The 15,700-nt window shown below is 40.3% G+C and overlaps 1 protein-coding gene across 6 annotated transcripts in view; it reads left to right on the forward strand.

Annotated features, from left to right (window-relative positions):
• The window catches only part of kcnip4a (potassium voltage-gated channel interacting protein 4a), a 187,062-nt gene that overhangs the window by 105,102 nt on the left and 66,260 nt on the right, over window positions 1–15,700 (forward strand). The window contains exon 1 of one of the 6 annotated variants that reach the window (XM_020711584.3): window positions 10,520–10,936. The exons of the other annotated variants lie outside the window; for them this stretch is intronic. Within the exon in view, the coding sequence (XP_020567243.1) occupies window positions 10,879–10,936 (58 nt within the window). The 5' untranslated portion in view covers window positions 10,520–10,878. Of the gene's footprint in view, window positions 1–10,519; window positions 10,937–15,700 lie in introns of those variants that run through there. 6 annotated transcript variants of the gene reach the window in all.

Below are 15,700 nucleotides of genomic sequence, written 5' to 3' on the forward strand. Positions count from 1 at the left end.
TGACGTCAACCATGTAGAGGAGGTGATTGATTTCTGAGTCGGCATTCATAGCCAGTCTTCTTGATAATTTGGCTGAGGGGGTTCAGACATATGCAGAAAAGCAGTGGGGACAGAGCATCACCTTGGTATATACCACATTTGATGGACACTTGTGCAAGTGGCTTGGCAATGTCTTCGAGGGTGGTTTTCCACAGCTTCATTGAGTTTCCTATGAAGACTCTTCGAGCCCATTTGATGTTGTACAGCTCCAAGCATTCAATGATTCACGTGTGTGGCATTGAGGCATTGGCTTTCTTGTAATCAATCCAGGCTGTGCACAGGTTGGTGTGTTGTGACCTGCAGTCTTGAGTGACTGTTCTGTCAACTAAGAGTTGGTGTTTGGCTCCTCTGGAGTCTCTACCAATGCCCTTCTGTGTGTTGCTCATGAATTGATCCATGTGCCTATTTATCTTGGTTGCAATGATGCCTTCCATGTTAGAGAGAGACAGGTTATTGGCCGGTAGTTGGATGCACCCTTTGAGGGATCCTTCTGGATCAGGATCGTTCGCCCTTCTGTTAGCCATTCGAGGTGAGTCCCATCTCTTGGCAGCTGGTTCATTTGCGCTGCCAGGCGTTTGTGGAGTGCGGTGAGTTTCTTTAGCCAGTAGGCATCTTTCATGTCAGGGCCCGGTGCTGTCCATTTCTTCATACCTGAGACTCTTTCTAGGATGTCTGCCACTGTGATGGTTACTGGATTCTGTTTAGGGAGGTTGTGATGTTGTTTTCTGAGAGAGATCAGCCACTGGGCCTTGCTGTTATCTGCTGTCTTTTTCTCCCATATACTTTTCCAGTACTGATCAGTCTCTACCCTTGGTGGGTCTGCTCGGCTGTTTCGAGCCTGCCAATGAGCGTACACTTTTGCAGGTTGAGTTGCGAACAGCCTGTTTATCCATTTCTTGTGTACCTCTTTCGGAGGCTGCTCAAGGCTATGATCCTTTGTTTGGCAGTTTCCAGTGCTTCAGGTATGGGCATCTGGCTGTATCTCTTAGGTACTTGCTTTCTAATTGTACCTCTTTGAGCCTCTGTCAGCTAACTCACATCCCTCCGAGTTGCCTTGATTTTGGCCTCTAACCGTTGCTTTTATGGTGGGTATTGTTTTCTCCCATGGTTGCTCTTATAGCCAAGCATCTCAAGGATCACTGCTGCTGAAGTGTAAGCCAGTTCATTGGTTTCTGTGATTAAAATAATAATAATAATAATGGATTAAATTTATGTACGCTTTTCCAGACACTTAAAGGGCTTAGTGTGTCCATTATTCAGTCACTCTTCATTCATACTTGGTGATGGTAAGTTACTGTTGTAGCCACAGCTGCTCTGGGGCAGACTGACAGAGGTGTGGCTGCCAGTTCGTGCCTACGGCCCCTCTGACCATCACCGGGATCATTCATACACATGCACACGCCAGTGGAGCCACGCTGGATGCAAGGAGAGTGAAGTGTCTTGCCCAAGGACACGACGACAGTTGGCTGGGGGGAGTGGGGATCAACCCGCCGACCCCTTGATCATTGGACAACCTGCTCAACCGCCTGAGCCACTGCCGCTCAGTGTTGTGGTAGGAATTGCCCTCAATGCTTCATTCACAGTGTCCAGAAACTGGAAAGAAGACTTTCAGGTGGTACACCACCTAACCCTTGCAGCTGGTGTTTGCCTATTGTTCATTCTAGACATGATATTGTCTTTCAGGTCAGTTGCTGCCTCACTCAGCGTATCTGTGGTTGCTGGGGCTGTATACCTAAGCTCAGGGTGGGAGTGTGGTATAGTTTCCAGAATCTGCTGTTCTGGCTCTCCCGTGGTATTGCAATTGTATTGTATCTCTTCAATCTCAAGTTGTGATAGGAGTTGCCATTTGAGAATGTTCGAGCATTGGGCTACCAGTTGTTTGGCAGTTAGCCTTGATTGTGGGTTTCGAAGCATCCATTCATTCTACATTCTCTGCATGTAACCCCTCTGGGTGAGATTACTTTAGTAGCATTCTAACAGAACTTTGTTCTCACATCTAGTCCATTTCCGTCTTGTTCCAGTAGCCCACTTTCCGTCAGGTTACCCTGGTCCCCCAGCACCTGATGCAGACCTTGTTTGGTCAGGCGATGTCTAAGCCGTCGTGACATGTGGTTCATTGTCTCTCATGTTGTGAAGTAGGCAGGTTAAGGGTCTTGCCCAAGGACCCTCACTGGGTGATGTTAATTGCTCACCATTGTTGTGTTTGTGTATATATATATATATATATATATATATATATGAAAACACTACATGAACAGATAGTGGGAGTTTAGATAAAATATGAATTACCAGAATTTTAGTACCACACTAAATAAACTGTACATTGACATTAGGGTTTTTTTTTTTTTACTAAACAAAGTTTTTAATTATTGATGCTCGAAGATGAATTATACATTGCAAAAGACAAAAACTTACAAATATGGCAATGAAATAGTAAAAATTATGCAAATCAATCAATCCATCTAGATACAGATTTAAATACTGACATATAAATATCATTTTTTGTTATGACATGCAGTTACATCAAATCGAACAGTTAAAAAAAGGTAAATTCCTTAGCTAAATGCACTTAGAAAGTAAACAAGGACAATACATAATTCTGTCATGTTTAGAAACACCAAAAGATATGCAAAAAATGGCTGACAAATGACGGGTTTATTTTTTCTTACCTGTATTTATGTGCTTTGGCTTTTTATCCCCAAATGGCAATAGTTTATCAGGTCAGCTTTCAGCAGTCATTTTAGTTTTAAGATTTTACAAAGTGTCCACATCTCTTTGGTATTCTCACAAAATTAGGCAAAAGGAAAATTTTGTTTTTTGACAAGTAATCATGAAAAACACATGATGCTTCAGGAATTTCAGTTTCTCTGGATTGATTTGAGCTCTTTTCACACATGAAATGTTTATGAAGAAGTTATTTTATATCTGAAGCTCTCGGCTGAGCTGCAAGCCAGTCATGAAGAATTATAATTATGAGTGAGCTGTGCTGAAATAGTCTGACAGTATTAGTCAGAGAAGTCTTTAGAAAACATCTACTGCATGTGATTTCAACAGGTTTTGTTGTCTTTGCAGCAGGACACTGCTTTGCTTCTACATTCGTTCTTGTGCCTGTTTTCTTAAAACGTAGGAATGGCATCGCTGCACCTGGCCGATAGAACTTAAAAGATGCTGAACTTTGCCTTTAATGTTGCATAAACCCCCTGTTTGATTTGAAGCCTGTGCTCGGCTCAACTCCTCACACCGATGCCTCTCATCGTGCTTCAGCTGCTGTTGACAAGCTTCCTGCAGCTCTGGTTTGAGTGCATTTCCATTTTCCATGGCCACAGTTCAAAAGACAGTGGGGGCGACTGCTGTGCCCACCTCAGGCTCGGCAGTTAGCGTGTGAGTCACAGAAAACTACAGCCTTATGGGATCTATTTTAATGAAATTCAGTGCTTGGCATCAGATTGATGGAGGACTGTGAGAAAAAAACCAGCAGGAAAAGGTTATGCTAAATGGAGGGAGCACCACAAAGACCACCACTTAGACAGAAGACAGCCGTCTAAGCGTGTGTGGGATCTGTGGGCGGCAGAGGAGCTACTCCTTTCTCTGTCATAAAACTAGATATTTGCCTTTCCCACTATGCATTTGCGTGTAAATCTATCGGCCTTACCAAGTCAATAATTCCTCTATAAAAATTCATCGGCTATTAGCTTGATCTTATTTCTTAAGAACTTTTGTTGCCCCTAGTTTCTTTCCTCAGCTCTATATTTGTTCATATTGAAACTGTGTCCCATAATGTAAACAAAGATTTACCTGACAGTTGGTTAAGCTTTGATTAAGCTCCACAGTGTCTTCCGTAATTTCCGGGCTATAGAGCACACCTGATTATAAGCCGCACCCATTATATTTTTAAAGGATAAACCATTTTGTACATACATAAGCCGCACCTGTCTAAAAGCCGCATGTGCCCACATTGAAACATGTGTTGTAGAATGAGGATGCGCATGCAGCGGAAAGAGGAGAGAGCTCGTGCAGTGTAAGAGTGGAAGTGTTTTGGGGGTGCGCGTTCATGTTTGATATACAGAGTGAAGGAGAACTGTAATAAAAGAAGGTTTCCCCCAGAAGAAGATGAATGATTCTTTATTAACCCACTCTGGAGACTCTGAGGGTCCCAAGGAAGATCCGCCTTCAGCGGAAAGGATCTCCCTTGCATTTTCCGACCACTGTCAGAAAGAAAAAAAGTAATCGCAGGAAAGGTTCAACACGTGATCTATTTACTCAGAAAGACTGTACACAGAAAGAGTTTTCAAAGTTTTAATAATATACCTGAGCTTTTCTTTCCAAACAGTGCCTGTGACGTATGGAAGTTTTTCTGGAGCATAATTAATAATAACAGTCAATACCAGAAATGCTTTTTATTTTCAAAATGAAGCTGCATTTGTTGACTCAAAATTAAAAAGAAAATGCAATATGCCAAACCGCTTTTTCTTTTTCTTCTTCAACACTGCTTATTCTGTCACTTAATGAAAATGATAAAGAAAATGGTATTTGACATTTCATATTAAAAAAGTTCTCAGGTAAATGGGTAGCAAAATTCAATTAGAAATATCTAATTTGATCATTAACATGGATTAACAGAAATGCTTTTTTCATTTTCACAATGTAATGGATCAAATGACTCAAAATTAAAATTAAATGTTGTTCCTTTACAATTCTTTTTCATTAAAATTCTTTAACATCACTCATTCTGTGACATAATTAAAGCAGAAATGCAAAAAGGGGATTGCATTTTCGTTTTCAAATTCGCCCCGCAAAAAGTGTAGCAAAATTCAATACCAGTGAGCATTTCCAGGAGGGAGGCGGGGCGATGACGTCAGTGCTCACTGATCGGCTGCGCTCTTTGCCCTCCTGGCAGTGTTGCCAGATTGGGTTTTGGTTCTAAATTTGCAGGTAAAAATGGCTTTAGGGGAGTAGGCAAAATTTAGGTGATTTAAGGGTCAGTTTGGCAGTTCTTGTTTTTTCATGAAAATATTTCACCGGACTGTGTGGCTGTTGGAGTTCGGCGAAACTGGTGTCTGTGTCACTCACTATCTCACTTACAACGTGGCAGTAACACGACAGCAATATGGTAGTAACAGCACTAACAGGGCTGGTTAAAAAAAACATACTGGTCAAAGTCACTGAGAGCCGCAGTAACGTATAGGCGCAGAGGCGGCATGCGCCTATGCACAGAGGCAAGTGCTGCACAGCGCCGGAAGTTTTGTTCCACAACAGTGACACACCGTAACACAGCACTAACAGGGTTGGTTTAAAAACATAGAAGTCACTGAGAGCTTTCCCCATCTTCCTCCTGTACACAAAACTATGTGTTAGCAGCTTAGCTTGTTCCACCCCTTTTTGTTGTGTTTATTTTGTGGGACTGCGGTTGTCATGGAAGCAACGCAGCGACTAAAGGAGGCGTTGCCTTGTACGCTCGGTGATGAGACAGCCTCGAGTGAGGAGATGCGCGGGAGAGGAAAAAAGGGCTGTTCTGCTGCATGTGTGCTGTCGGAGTTTCAAACGTTGGGCTGTATCAACAGTTTGGTCCGAGCAAAGAAATAAACGGATACTAGCCCTGTTCAAGAGCAACGGTGTCCCGTCTGATTAGTTACCATTTGCGTCCCGACCGAGACCGGACCGGAAATAACAGCGGTTTTCGACTACGGCAGGGGTGTCAAACTCATTTTCACCGATGGCCACATCAGCAGCATCACTCTTACCCTTTCTGCTTGAACGCCCCTAACGGCCGTTAGAAAAAAAAAAAGAAAACAATTAATAATTTAGCTGCATCATTAAATAAGCCCCAGGGTTGAAAGCCCGTGACAAAAGTAGCGGCTTATAATTTGGAAATTACGGTAGTTTAATTAAAATCACAACTTTCTTTAAACAGGACTGTTAGTTTAGTGGTTTGTATGTTTTTGTTTTTTTGACCCCCTCACTGGCTGAGCAGCTTCTACACGCTCCTCAATTTCCCCTCTTAGGTTTGATAAACACAAAGACAGGTTTTCTGTTGGTCTCTTCAGTCTTTTTTTGATGCACACATTTCTCCAGTTCTCTGTGTCTCTGTTAGTTTACCAAAGTAAAAGCCAATAATTTTATTTAAAGGGTCTTTATCATGCAGAAATCACATTTTTGTGTTTTTTAAGTGAATTATAATGTTAATTCCTTATCCAAAATAACCCCCAAACGGTATTTTGATCTGTTCACGCATTTTGGAGTATTTTTCTAAAACCCTGCTCTCTGACCACCAGACCCACCTAACCCACTAAAACGAGCGGATTCTCACATTGTGACCTCACAAAGTGAGAACAGCCCCTTCCAGGAAGAGGGGGCTACCAGCTCCGCCCCACAGCTAACACACACCCACTTTCTCCATGGCGCTAGAGATGATTGGCACTTTCCTCTTATATGCACAAAATGCACACCCATCTTTGCAAAAGCTCGGCTGTTGTTTGTTTTTGTGGGTGAAATGCAAACACACTGCCAAGGCCGACTCTGGGATGATGTCATGAAATGGGCGGCACCCACAAGAAGCAAAAGACGGTGCCTCAGAGATCAAGTCGTCTTACTTTCGGGTAGGAAAATGAAGTCTTATTTAAAGTAACTAATATTTATTCAAAAAAATCATTCTTCAGTGTGCCAAAGATAAATATTGTCTGATCTAAAAGGCTTTAGAAAAGCATAAGATAGGCCCTTTAAAGCTGAGGGTTTGTCCTCCTCTTCAGTTTTCTGTGTTTTTTTTCTTTTACAAAAAATCAACAATATCTTAGTCTATGAAGATTCTCATTCATTCACAGTGAAAGAAGCCATCTTTGTCAAGAAGGATAAACCTTCTCTTAATAAGAATGGTGGTCTCAGGTTTATTCTTCCATCCATCTACGGCAGTGTTTTGGAACCTAAACAAACCAAACCAGTTCCACCTGAGTCGTTAACCGCTGAAAGAGAGGACCATTTTGGAGAGGGAGTCACTGACTCCCCAACCCCCAGCTGAGGACAAAGGACTATTAACGACCCGAAACCACAAAGGCTAAGTGGACAACACCTTCAGTTTCAGGTCTAACTCCTCCCCCAATGAGCACATATATACCAGCTCTTAGACCAGCTATTTCAGAATTGACAAAGCCTCTTGGATAAGAGGTGAAACGTCTTCCAACTTTAAAACCAAGTCCAGATGACATCCCCTAAACCTACTACAACAATATCTTAGATTAATTTCTATGGATATTGTGATGTAATTTAAAAGTAACACAGCAATGCATTACCATTTTGGGAGAAAGTAATATTGTAAGGTAAAGGATGTTGAGCAACAATACCAGGCAACATGTCATGTATTACAGTTTAGGAGTAACTTGTTGTGCACTATTTTTGGGAGAGGGGCTATATCTTTTTTTTTTCCAATTACCAGTGGTTAATTGGTGATTTTAATTTTCAGCTTGGGAAGTCATTAGGCTTCTTTATGCAGACACTTAGTTCCACACTGCCTCTTAACTGTGATAAACTCATTTTAAATCTAAAACATTTACTCAACAATCTACATTCATTCATCTGCTCTATGAGTAAATGTAGGCTTCAAAAAGCTGTGGGGATGAGGGAGGGGCCAGCAGCACCCTCCCCTTGTAAGAAAGAAGTGTGAAGTTAGTGTCACAAATAACACCAGAAAACTTGGCTAGACGTAGATCTGAATGCTAACTTCTATGCTAAGTTATATAGAGATGCTTCAGAACTTGCGTAATGGAAATTTAAGTTTGCCGAACCGTCATTACTGGAAAAACAGAAGACAGTGTGACTGCTGGAATATATTGATGCAAATAAGTAAAGGATCTGCAATATGAGGCTCCAGAGCCAAATGCAGCTTCTTTATGCCTTCATGATGGGTCTTTGTTTTTAAGAAAAACTACTAACAATTTCAATCATTGGTGGTTTAGTAGTTTTTTTTTTTTTTTTTGTTATTTAAGTTTTGTCATTTATGTTAAGATTTCTAACATATCAGATTACTGAGCAATTTAATGGCAAAAAGTGAAATCTACTGTCAGACGGGTTTATCATTAGCATAAATTTAAAGCACATATACAGATCTGCTGCACAACAGTGTCTAGCAGCTGTTCAAAAGCAATCGCTCTTACATGTCACCTATAGATTCTTTATAGAATTTTTTACTCTACACTGTTTATATTCAATAGTAACAGGAGAACTAGGATACAGGCAAACTATTATGATAGAAAAGGCCATGTTAGACCTGTCTTTCTTGTATTCGTATTTGACCACAGCGTGTATTTTATTTTGAAAAGAACTTGTATTTGCAAGTGTCAAAAATAATAAAATAAAAACATAATTCTATTATATTTCATTTATTGTGAATGTTTAAAAGCTACATTTCATAAATAAATTGCTAAATTGTCACAAAAACATTGAATTTTTCTAAACATTGAAGTGGGACTTTGCTGCCTTTGCTGGTCTGGAAGAAATTAGACCAAATAATTTTTCATTCATTCATCTTTTAAACCAGTTTTGTCCATTTGGGGTCACGGGGCTGCCAGAGCCTGTCCCGGCGACTCATGGGGCAAAGGCAGGGGACATCCTGGACAGGTCGCCAGTCTGAAATCCCATGCACACTCACAATTTAAAGTAACAAACTAACCTATGAAACATGTATTTGGATGGTAGGAGGAGGTCAGAGAAAACCCACGAATGTACAGGGAGAACATGCAAACTCCATACAGAAAGGCCCCCATTGGTGTTCTGTTTCAGGTCCCCCAGCCGGGACTTAAACCGGGGGCCTTCTTGCTGTGAGGCAAGAGCGCTGACCACTGGAATCTGCTAACCACTGCACCTCCGTGTAGCCTGCACCAAATAGCTCTTTTAGAAATAAAAGGTTGCAGACCCCTGCCTGATATAAGTGAACATTACCTTGAAAATAGTGGGACAATGATTTGTTTATTTTGTCAAGCTCATGTGTGTTTTTGGGATAGGCTCCAGCAGCCCTTGACCCAAAACGACCTTGAGCGGGTTTATAAAAATCGTGAATCAAGTCAACATAATGCACTTCTGGCTGACACGTGACCTTCCATTGGGGGTAAATTGTCCACATGTTGGGATTCATCATTCACTGGAAGTGTTGAAAATGAACAAAATGTTTTCGTTTCAATCTCTCCATCACCAGCTTCATAAAATATTCTGGCTCATCTTCTGAAAAATCAACTTGATGTTCTTCCAGTTTAAAGTTTATGTATATTTTTTTATTATTCATTAGACAGATTTATTAACTTTTAATAAATGCTATTTGTAATTCCTGTTTTTTTATTCACTTCTTCCAACTCAGAGGAACATGAGCTTATCTTTAACAACTAGTGGATGCCTGTTTGCTGTTTTTACTGTCAAATTCAGTAACCAGCCCTAAACCTGGCGCAGGAACTCCCACGCTGCTGCCGCTCATGAACCTTTGAGAAACTCCAGAAGAAATGCCGCTTTTTCAAAAGAAAAGCATTCCAGAGCCATTTCGTGTTCAAAAGCAACATATATTGACCGCGACCATACAGTTGACCGCGATGGTAGGACTTAGTTTGCAGATGCTAAATGAAGTTTGCAGCCTCAGCGTGACCTTACACTGTAGTGCCGAGACCTCCCGCAGCTCTAAAACGTGGTGCACGTGGCCGACAGGAAGCAGGTTAATGGAGTGGGTACAAATTGGTGCCTGATTGCAGCAGTTGCTTGTTCCGCTTCTGAATTGGACTGCCGTCACACGGTTCATGAATTGAACAGCGCGTGGGCGGCTTTTGTCGCATTTTTCAGCCAGTCTAACCAAAGGGAGTGGAATGGAGAAAGATGTGAGGTTTCATTGTGATGATGACGTGCAGACCTTTACTCTAATCCCAAAGTTTTACTTCAGGTTCGGGTGAGGGGTCGTTTGAGGGGAAGCATCAACACTCAAAAGGCAATCTCTCCATCTGAAATGACATTCACAGAGAGGCTGGCATCTTTGTTTTTGAACCACAAAAGTCTTTTTTTTTTTTTTTTACTGAAAATGCTGTTTCTGGATGTGAAGGGAGGGGGGAACTCTTTATTTTGCATTCAAACGGCCTGCTTGAGCAGAAATCTTGCTGTGATAAATTATAATTGTGCTCATTTGGAGCCATCCCAGCTTTCATGTAGTGTTTTAAAGGCATATTTTCACTGCAGTGGGTGGATCAGATAATGCGCTGCTCATTAATCTGTTGATGAAATGGCTTGTCAGCATTAGCAGGAGGAAGAGAAAGTCATCAGGGATCGCCCGTGTGCAATTTAAATATTTACCCCCCAACCTGAGCTCTAAGCTTTTACAGCCTCTCGGTCTGGTTTCTCCTCACGTCCAGAGCGAGAAGAGATGCAGCTGGTGAAGCCAAACCTGCAGCTCTTTCCGTCCTCCAGCTCCCCCCCCCCTTTGAGAGGGAGATCTGCTAAAGAGCAACAGTAGCCGTGCTCCACTCTCACTCTGAGCGCTCAGGATGCTCAACTGGTAGAACGGCGCTCTGACAAAGCAAGAGATCAGCCGGAAAAGCCCTTACTTTCATTAGCAGGGAGGGGCGTTGCAGAGCGACAAAACTCAAACAGTGATGCTTCACTCCCCACCCCTCGCCAATGAGAATATAAAGGAGAAGTTTGGACCACAGATCTGATTCTTCACGTGGGGCTCTGAGCATCTGTGAGCTTTTTAATTATTTGTCAGTCCTTTCCTTCCTTCTTTCTCCATCATCACTCCAAAGGCAACTAAGTGTGGGAGTGGAAGTGTGTGAAATCTAGCAGGACTTCCAGATCACTAAGCGAGAAAGTCTGGAGGGCAGCATGGGAGCTTTAATGGTCATCTTTTCTCTTCAAACCAAGCAAAGACGCAAAACCACAGGTATGCTTAATCAGCAGGTGATGATTGACCAACATTTAAGGATATCTTGAAATTCTTGATATCATTTTTTATTAGTTTTCTTTCTCCACTTTTTTTCTTTCAGTAATCTTATAATTATTTATGATGTATATTTTGGAAAATATTTAAGACTGAACTCTACAAATTGACTTTTTTGATTTGCTTTTCTTTCCTTTTTTTTTATTGATGGGACTCATCCAATTAACAGAGCATTTGTTCAAGCCTCGTGTTAATCTGTCTCCCTGCAATAATGCGCCGATCGCCGTAACAAAAGACAAAGAAGCCCTGGAACAATGAAATATTAAGTGGGTGGCCAGCAGACAATATCTGTCAGGGGTTATATTTAGTTGTGATGGGAGAAAGACTGAATAGATGACAACTAAAGTACAGTAAGTCATATTTCATTGGGGTATTGTTCGAGAGCATGGGAGCAAAATGAATGAGGGACTCTTTGGAACTCTCTCAAGCTATAGATCTTACAGCAGGGTGCTATGTAAGCACATTTCAGAGACCTAGAAAGGAGACGTGGGATGCAGATGGAGCTCATGTGTAAAATGTAGGCTAAAGGGTTTTTCTGTTAATTATCTTTGCATAATTATCTTTGAACAATACCAGACCCACAGTCACACTGTTTAAAACGTATTAACAAAAAATTATTTTTTATTTTTGCTCTAAAAACTGAAGAACATGAATACGTTTAGTCACTTTTAATAGCTTTTTCGGTGCCTTTTATGGTGATGCGAAATGGTCCGGCATGTTCTTCTTTGGTGATGGTGATAGCTACTCTCCTCTGAAACCGGATCTTATTGAAATTTTATGTCTGTTTTTGTTGTGTTTGAAGGTACACTGAGGTCGTCAACTCAGTTTTAAGGATTTTATGTAATGGAAAAATCTGCAAAAGTCAATGAGTGCAACTGGAAACACAGCAGAAATTATTGTATGCAGGTCTACAATATTTAAGCGCTTGCCTTATCTTTTTTTTTTTTTTTTTTTCGGTTTGAAAAGTCCCAGATTTGTTTCATTAAAGCAACCTCCTAAGCTTATTTATTTATTTATTTGTTCATTTATTTATTTATTTATTTATTTATTTATTTATTTATTTATTGTTTTTGAAACCATTAAATATTTCCTAGAACCTTTTTGATTATTTAAATCTTGGTTAGGGTTTTAAAAACCCACTCCGATCATCTTTCGAAGTATTGTAAAAGCAGTGGTCGTTTAATTTTAATGACGTTTTTAGCCAAAATCAACAAACCTGAGTCTTTTTCTAGGACATCATTTCTGCAGTGGTTCATGTTACTGAGAGCTCTCTGATTACATGATCAACTGCTAGCTTACAGTCCCTCACACCCTCAACCCCAACATTACTGGTTCAACAAAAATGATGAGCAATATTAGAGCTATCCAGCCAGATGACATCTTGAATGAGGGAAAACCAAGAAAAAGGGACTCTGTGGCCCGCCCAGTGTATTTTCTAAGTCACAAATACCTTTTTTGTCAAACTGCATCTTTTCATCTGCTCCTGATTCACAACGATTTGAATAAAGAAATACTAAGAAATACAACTTTGAGCCTAATTTTCATAGTATATGTCCTCCGTCACAAGAACAAGAACAACAACAAAAAAATTGAATAGAGTGGGTCCTTAAAGTCTTTTAGTATCAAGGACTTGGGTTAAGAATTGTAGTTTATAGTTTAAAACTGTATTCTCACAGTTCAGGTTGTCATTTTTCATTGATTAAAGATGCAGACAATGCTAAATGGCATATGCTTATATAGCGCCCATGCACACACACACACACATTCACTCACTGCTACAGAACGCTGGCACCAGCATATGACAACCAGAAGCAATGTGGGGTTCAGTGTCTTGGCCAGCATCAACCCGTGGGTGGGCAAGGCAGGAACCGAATTTGCGATCCTCCAATCAGAAGCTAACCACTGTACCTCTTCACCACAGCCGCCCGTAAGAGTTTTTAACTTCTTGCTATGTTTCAGGTTGTGTGGCCAAAATCTGCTTTATAAGACTTGAAACCATAAATTCTAAAAGACACGAGAGTCAGGTTGTGATTGAGTTGGACGTTTGTCTTCTGCTTCATCGACTTACTGCAGATGAAAAAACCCTGGAAGCTTCTTAGTGGAAAAAAGTGTTTGTTTTGATTAGTCAGTTAAAATAGTTAAAATAAATTATGTATGTGTGAAGTTGATTCAAATGTGACTCTGGTTGGTTTGGGCTGTTGTTTAAATCATACTTAAATGTATTTTGTAAAGTTTGATGGGCGCCTTTGTGTTGGAAAGCAGGTTTTCATCCAATAAGCAGTTTAGATGTGTGTTCAGGTGGACACCTTAAAGCATTTTTATAGTAATGATATAGCTGGTGCACTGGATAAACTGAATATGTTAAATTATTTATAGTAATAATACAAAAAAAGCATATTTTTTTGCTTAAAGTAGTGACTTTTACTAATCCGGTCCAGTTATATTTTCTACCCAAATTGCTGATATTTTCTCCAATCATGTCAGGCTCTGACTCATATTGTCAGGCATTTTTTTTTTTTTATACAAGCACCAGTAATAAAGCGCTGCCTGTCTGGGGTACCATAGTGCTACTCCCACTGCCCACTCAGACACTTGCATTTATACAGCCGCATTTTTCTGCCTGATTTAAAAAAAAAAAAAAAAAAAAATGGTCATTGAGTAAGCGCCCATTAAAAGTGTGGCCTTTTTCAGAGAAATCCGGCTCTGTTTTGAGTGTTCCTACAGCATGAAAAAAAAAAAAAAAGAGAGACATGCTGGTGTTGTTACAGAAGGACGAAGGTTCCTCCTTTTTCCATTGGGTGAGATGAATGTTCTGTGTGGTTTGGAGCGGTGATGAGCAGATTTGTGTAGGAGTGAGATACTGTAGGTACACTCTGCTGCTTCAAGGGAAACAGCAAACAAACATCATTGAATGAAATTCTTCATCAGCCTTAAGTGCCCGCTTGTTTTTAATAGTCACGCTGTGACCTTTCCACTGAGCTGAGGCCCCAACTGTGTTTTAGGACGTTCGTTTGAAGATATTGGGAATGTCTGCTGTGCCTCTTGGTTCTCCCCTCCTTTCCCTTCCCTTCGGGCCTTCTGGTGTTGATAGAATTAAGTTTGGTCCACTGCTGCGAGGGCAGCTGTCACTCTAAAGGTAGCCCTCTAAACCTCTATCTGACCAGAAAAAAAAGCCATTTCCTGTCGAAACACAAACATCCATCATTTGTCACTGGCGAGCACGTTGTGACCACGTTTTAAAGTCCTTTCATTTGAGATTTGTGATTTTTGAAAGCAGTTTAATTGAAGTTGTCTTTGAATATTGCCCTTCTTTTTCAGTCTCTAAAGACCTAAAGTGAATTTATTCATGGCGGCTGAGTCAGAAGCAAATAATTACTGTAAAACTTGACTGTATGCCAGAAGCACTTTCAATTTATCTCGTTAATTTTCTTCCAACCCATCTGCCACACGCAAAAGATTTTCACAGGACGGCTCCTCTTGTTCAGAAATGTTTGGTGGAGACTGCAGTGTGACAGAAATGTGAGAGCGTCAGCATGCACATGGATCTTAACTCCTCTGTGGGTCAGTCCAGGTACAAAACAGACGGATTCAGCTCAGGAGACACGCATTTAGGGCTCAAGATTTCTATAAAATACATGATACTTGGAGCTTATTTATCCTTGTATAATTTACCACAATCTGTTTTAGATTACAGCATGTCAGCCAGTCTAACCTGATTTCCCAAATCCCATGTTAATAATGCACATGGAAGAAAAAAAATGATCTCAGTGGAATTAAATATTAAAAAGGAATTGATTTTTTTTCCCCTCTAACAGTTGGAAAATGTCAAAGATCCATGGAAATCCTATGTCCTCTTCCTCTGATGTGCAAATAAACAAAGACAGGGTAAAACGAAAACGAGTCACCAATTTTCTCTTTTGTTATCAGCTGCATAACAAAATAGCATCAGCTCATTTTCATGGGGTCGTTGCACTCTGTTCTTGTCTTTGCTTTTCAATTTAAATGTTAATTCAGAAATCTAAATCTTGGGTAACGTAGGATTGGTGTTTTGACTTTTGTTTCTTTGCCTTAGTCCCTGCTGAAATTAAAGTTACTCGTATAAAGAGCGGTTGTGTAAAGCCGGATAAATGACGAGCTGCCAACATGGAGGAGCTGTGCAGGTACAGACAGGAGTTAGCAGGACAGTCGTGACTGCACGCGCACTTTAAAAAATCCAACCAGTGCAAACTATTCCAACTCCAAGGTCAAAATCTGTTAACTCTGAAGATTTGGTAACACGCATGAAGTTTAAAACATCAAGGGTATTGTTCAATTTATCAAGACAAAAACTGAAAAACATGAATATATAAAATCTATTGTTTGCTTTGTCTTTACAAAAATGTCTATATTTTGTTTGTCTTGATAACTAAATGTATGGAATTAGCTCATGTTGTGAATATAAATAAGTTACACTGTTGTAAATTAGTGATGGCAGATAAAATAACCCAAAATTGGCAAAGTTCTGTGCCATAGCCACATTTAACAAATGTAGCATACTTTTATTTTATTTTAGTATATTTTAAAATGTAAATGGCGTATACTTGTGTAACGCTTTACTACCTTCTTTGTCCTAATCAGTCATTCATACACTGATGGCGCCAACCTATAATCACCTGTAGAAATGTGGGGTTCAGTGTCTTATCCAAGGACCCTTCGATTTCATTTCAT

This window comes from Oryzias latipes, chromosome 18 (genome assembly GCF_053564925.1).
Source record: "Oryzias latipes strain Hd-rR chromosome 18, Olatipes_Hd-rR_3.1".
Classification (NCBI taxonomy): Eukaryota; Metazoa; Chordata; class Actinopteri; order Beloniformes; family Adrianichthyidae; genus Oryzias; species Oryzias latipes.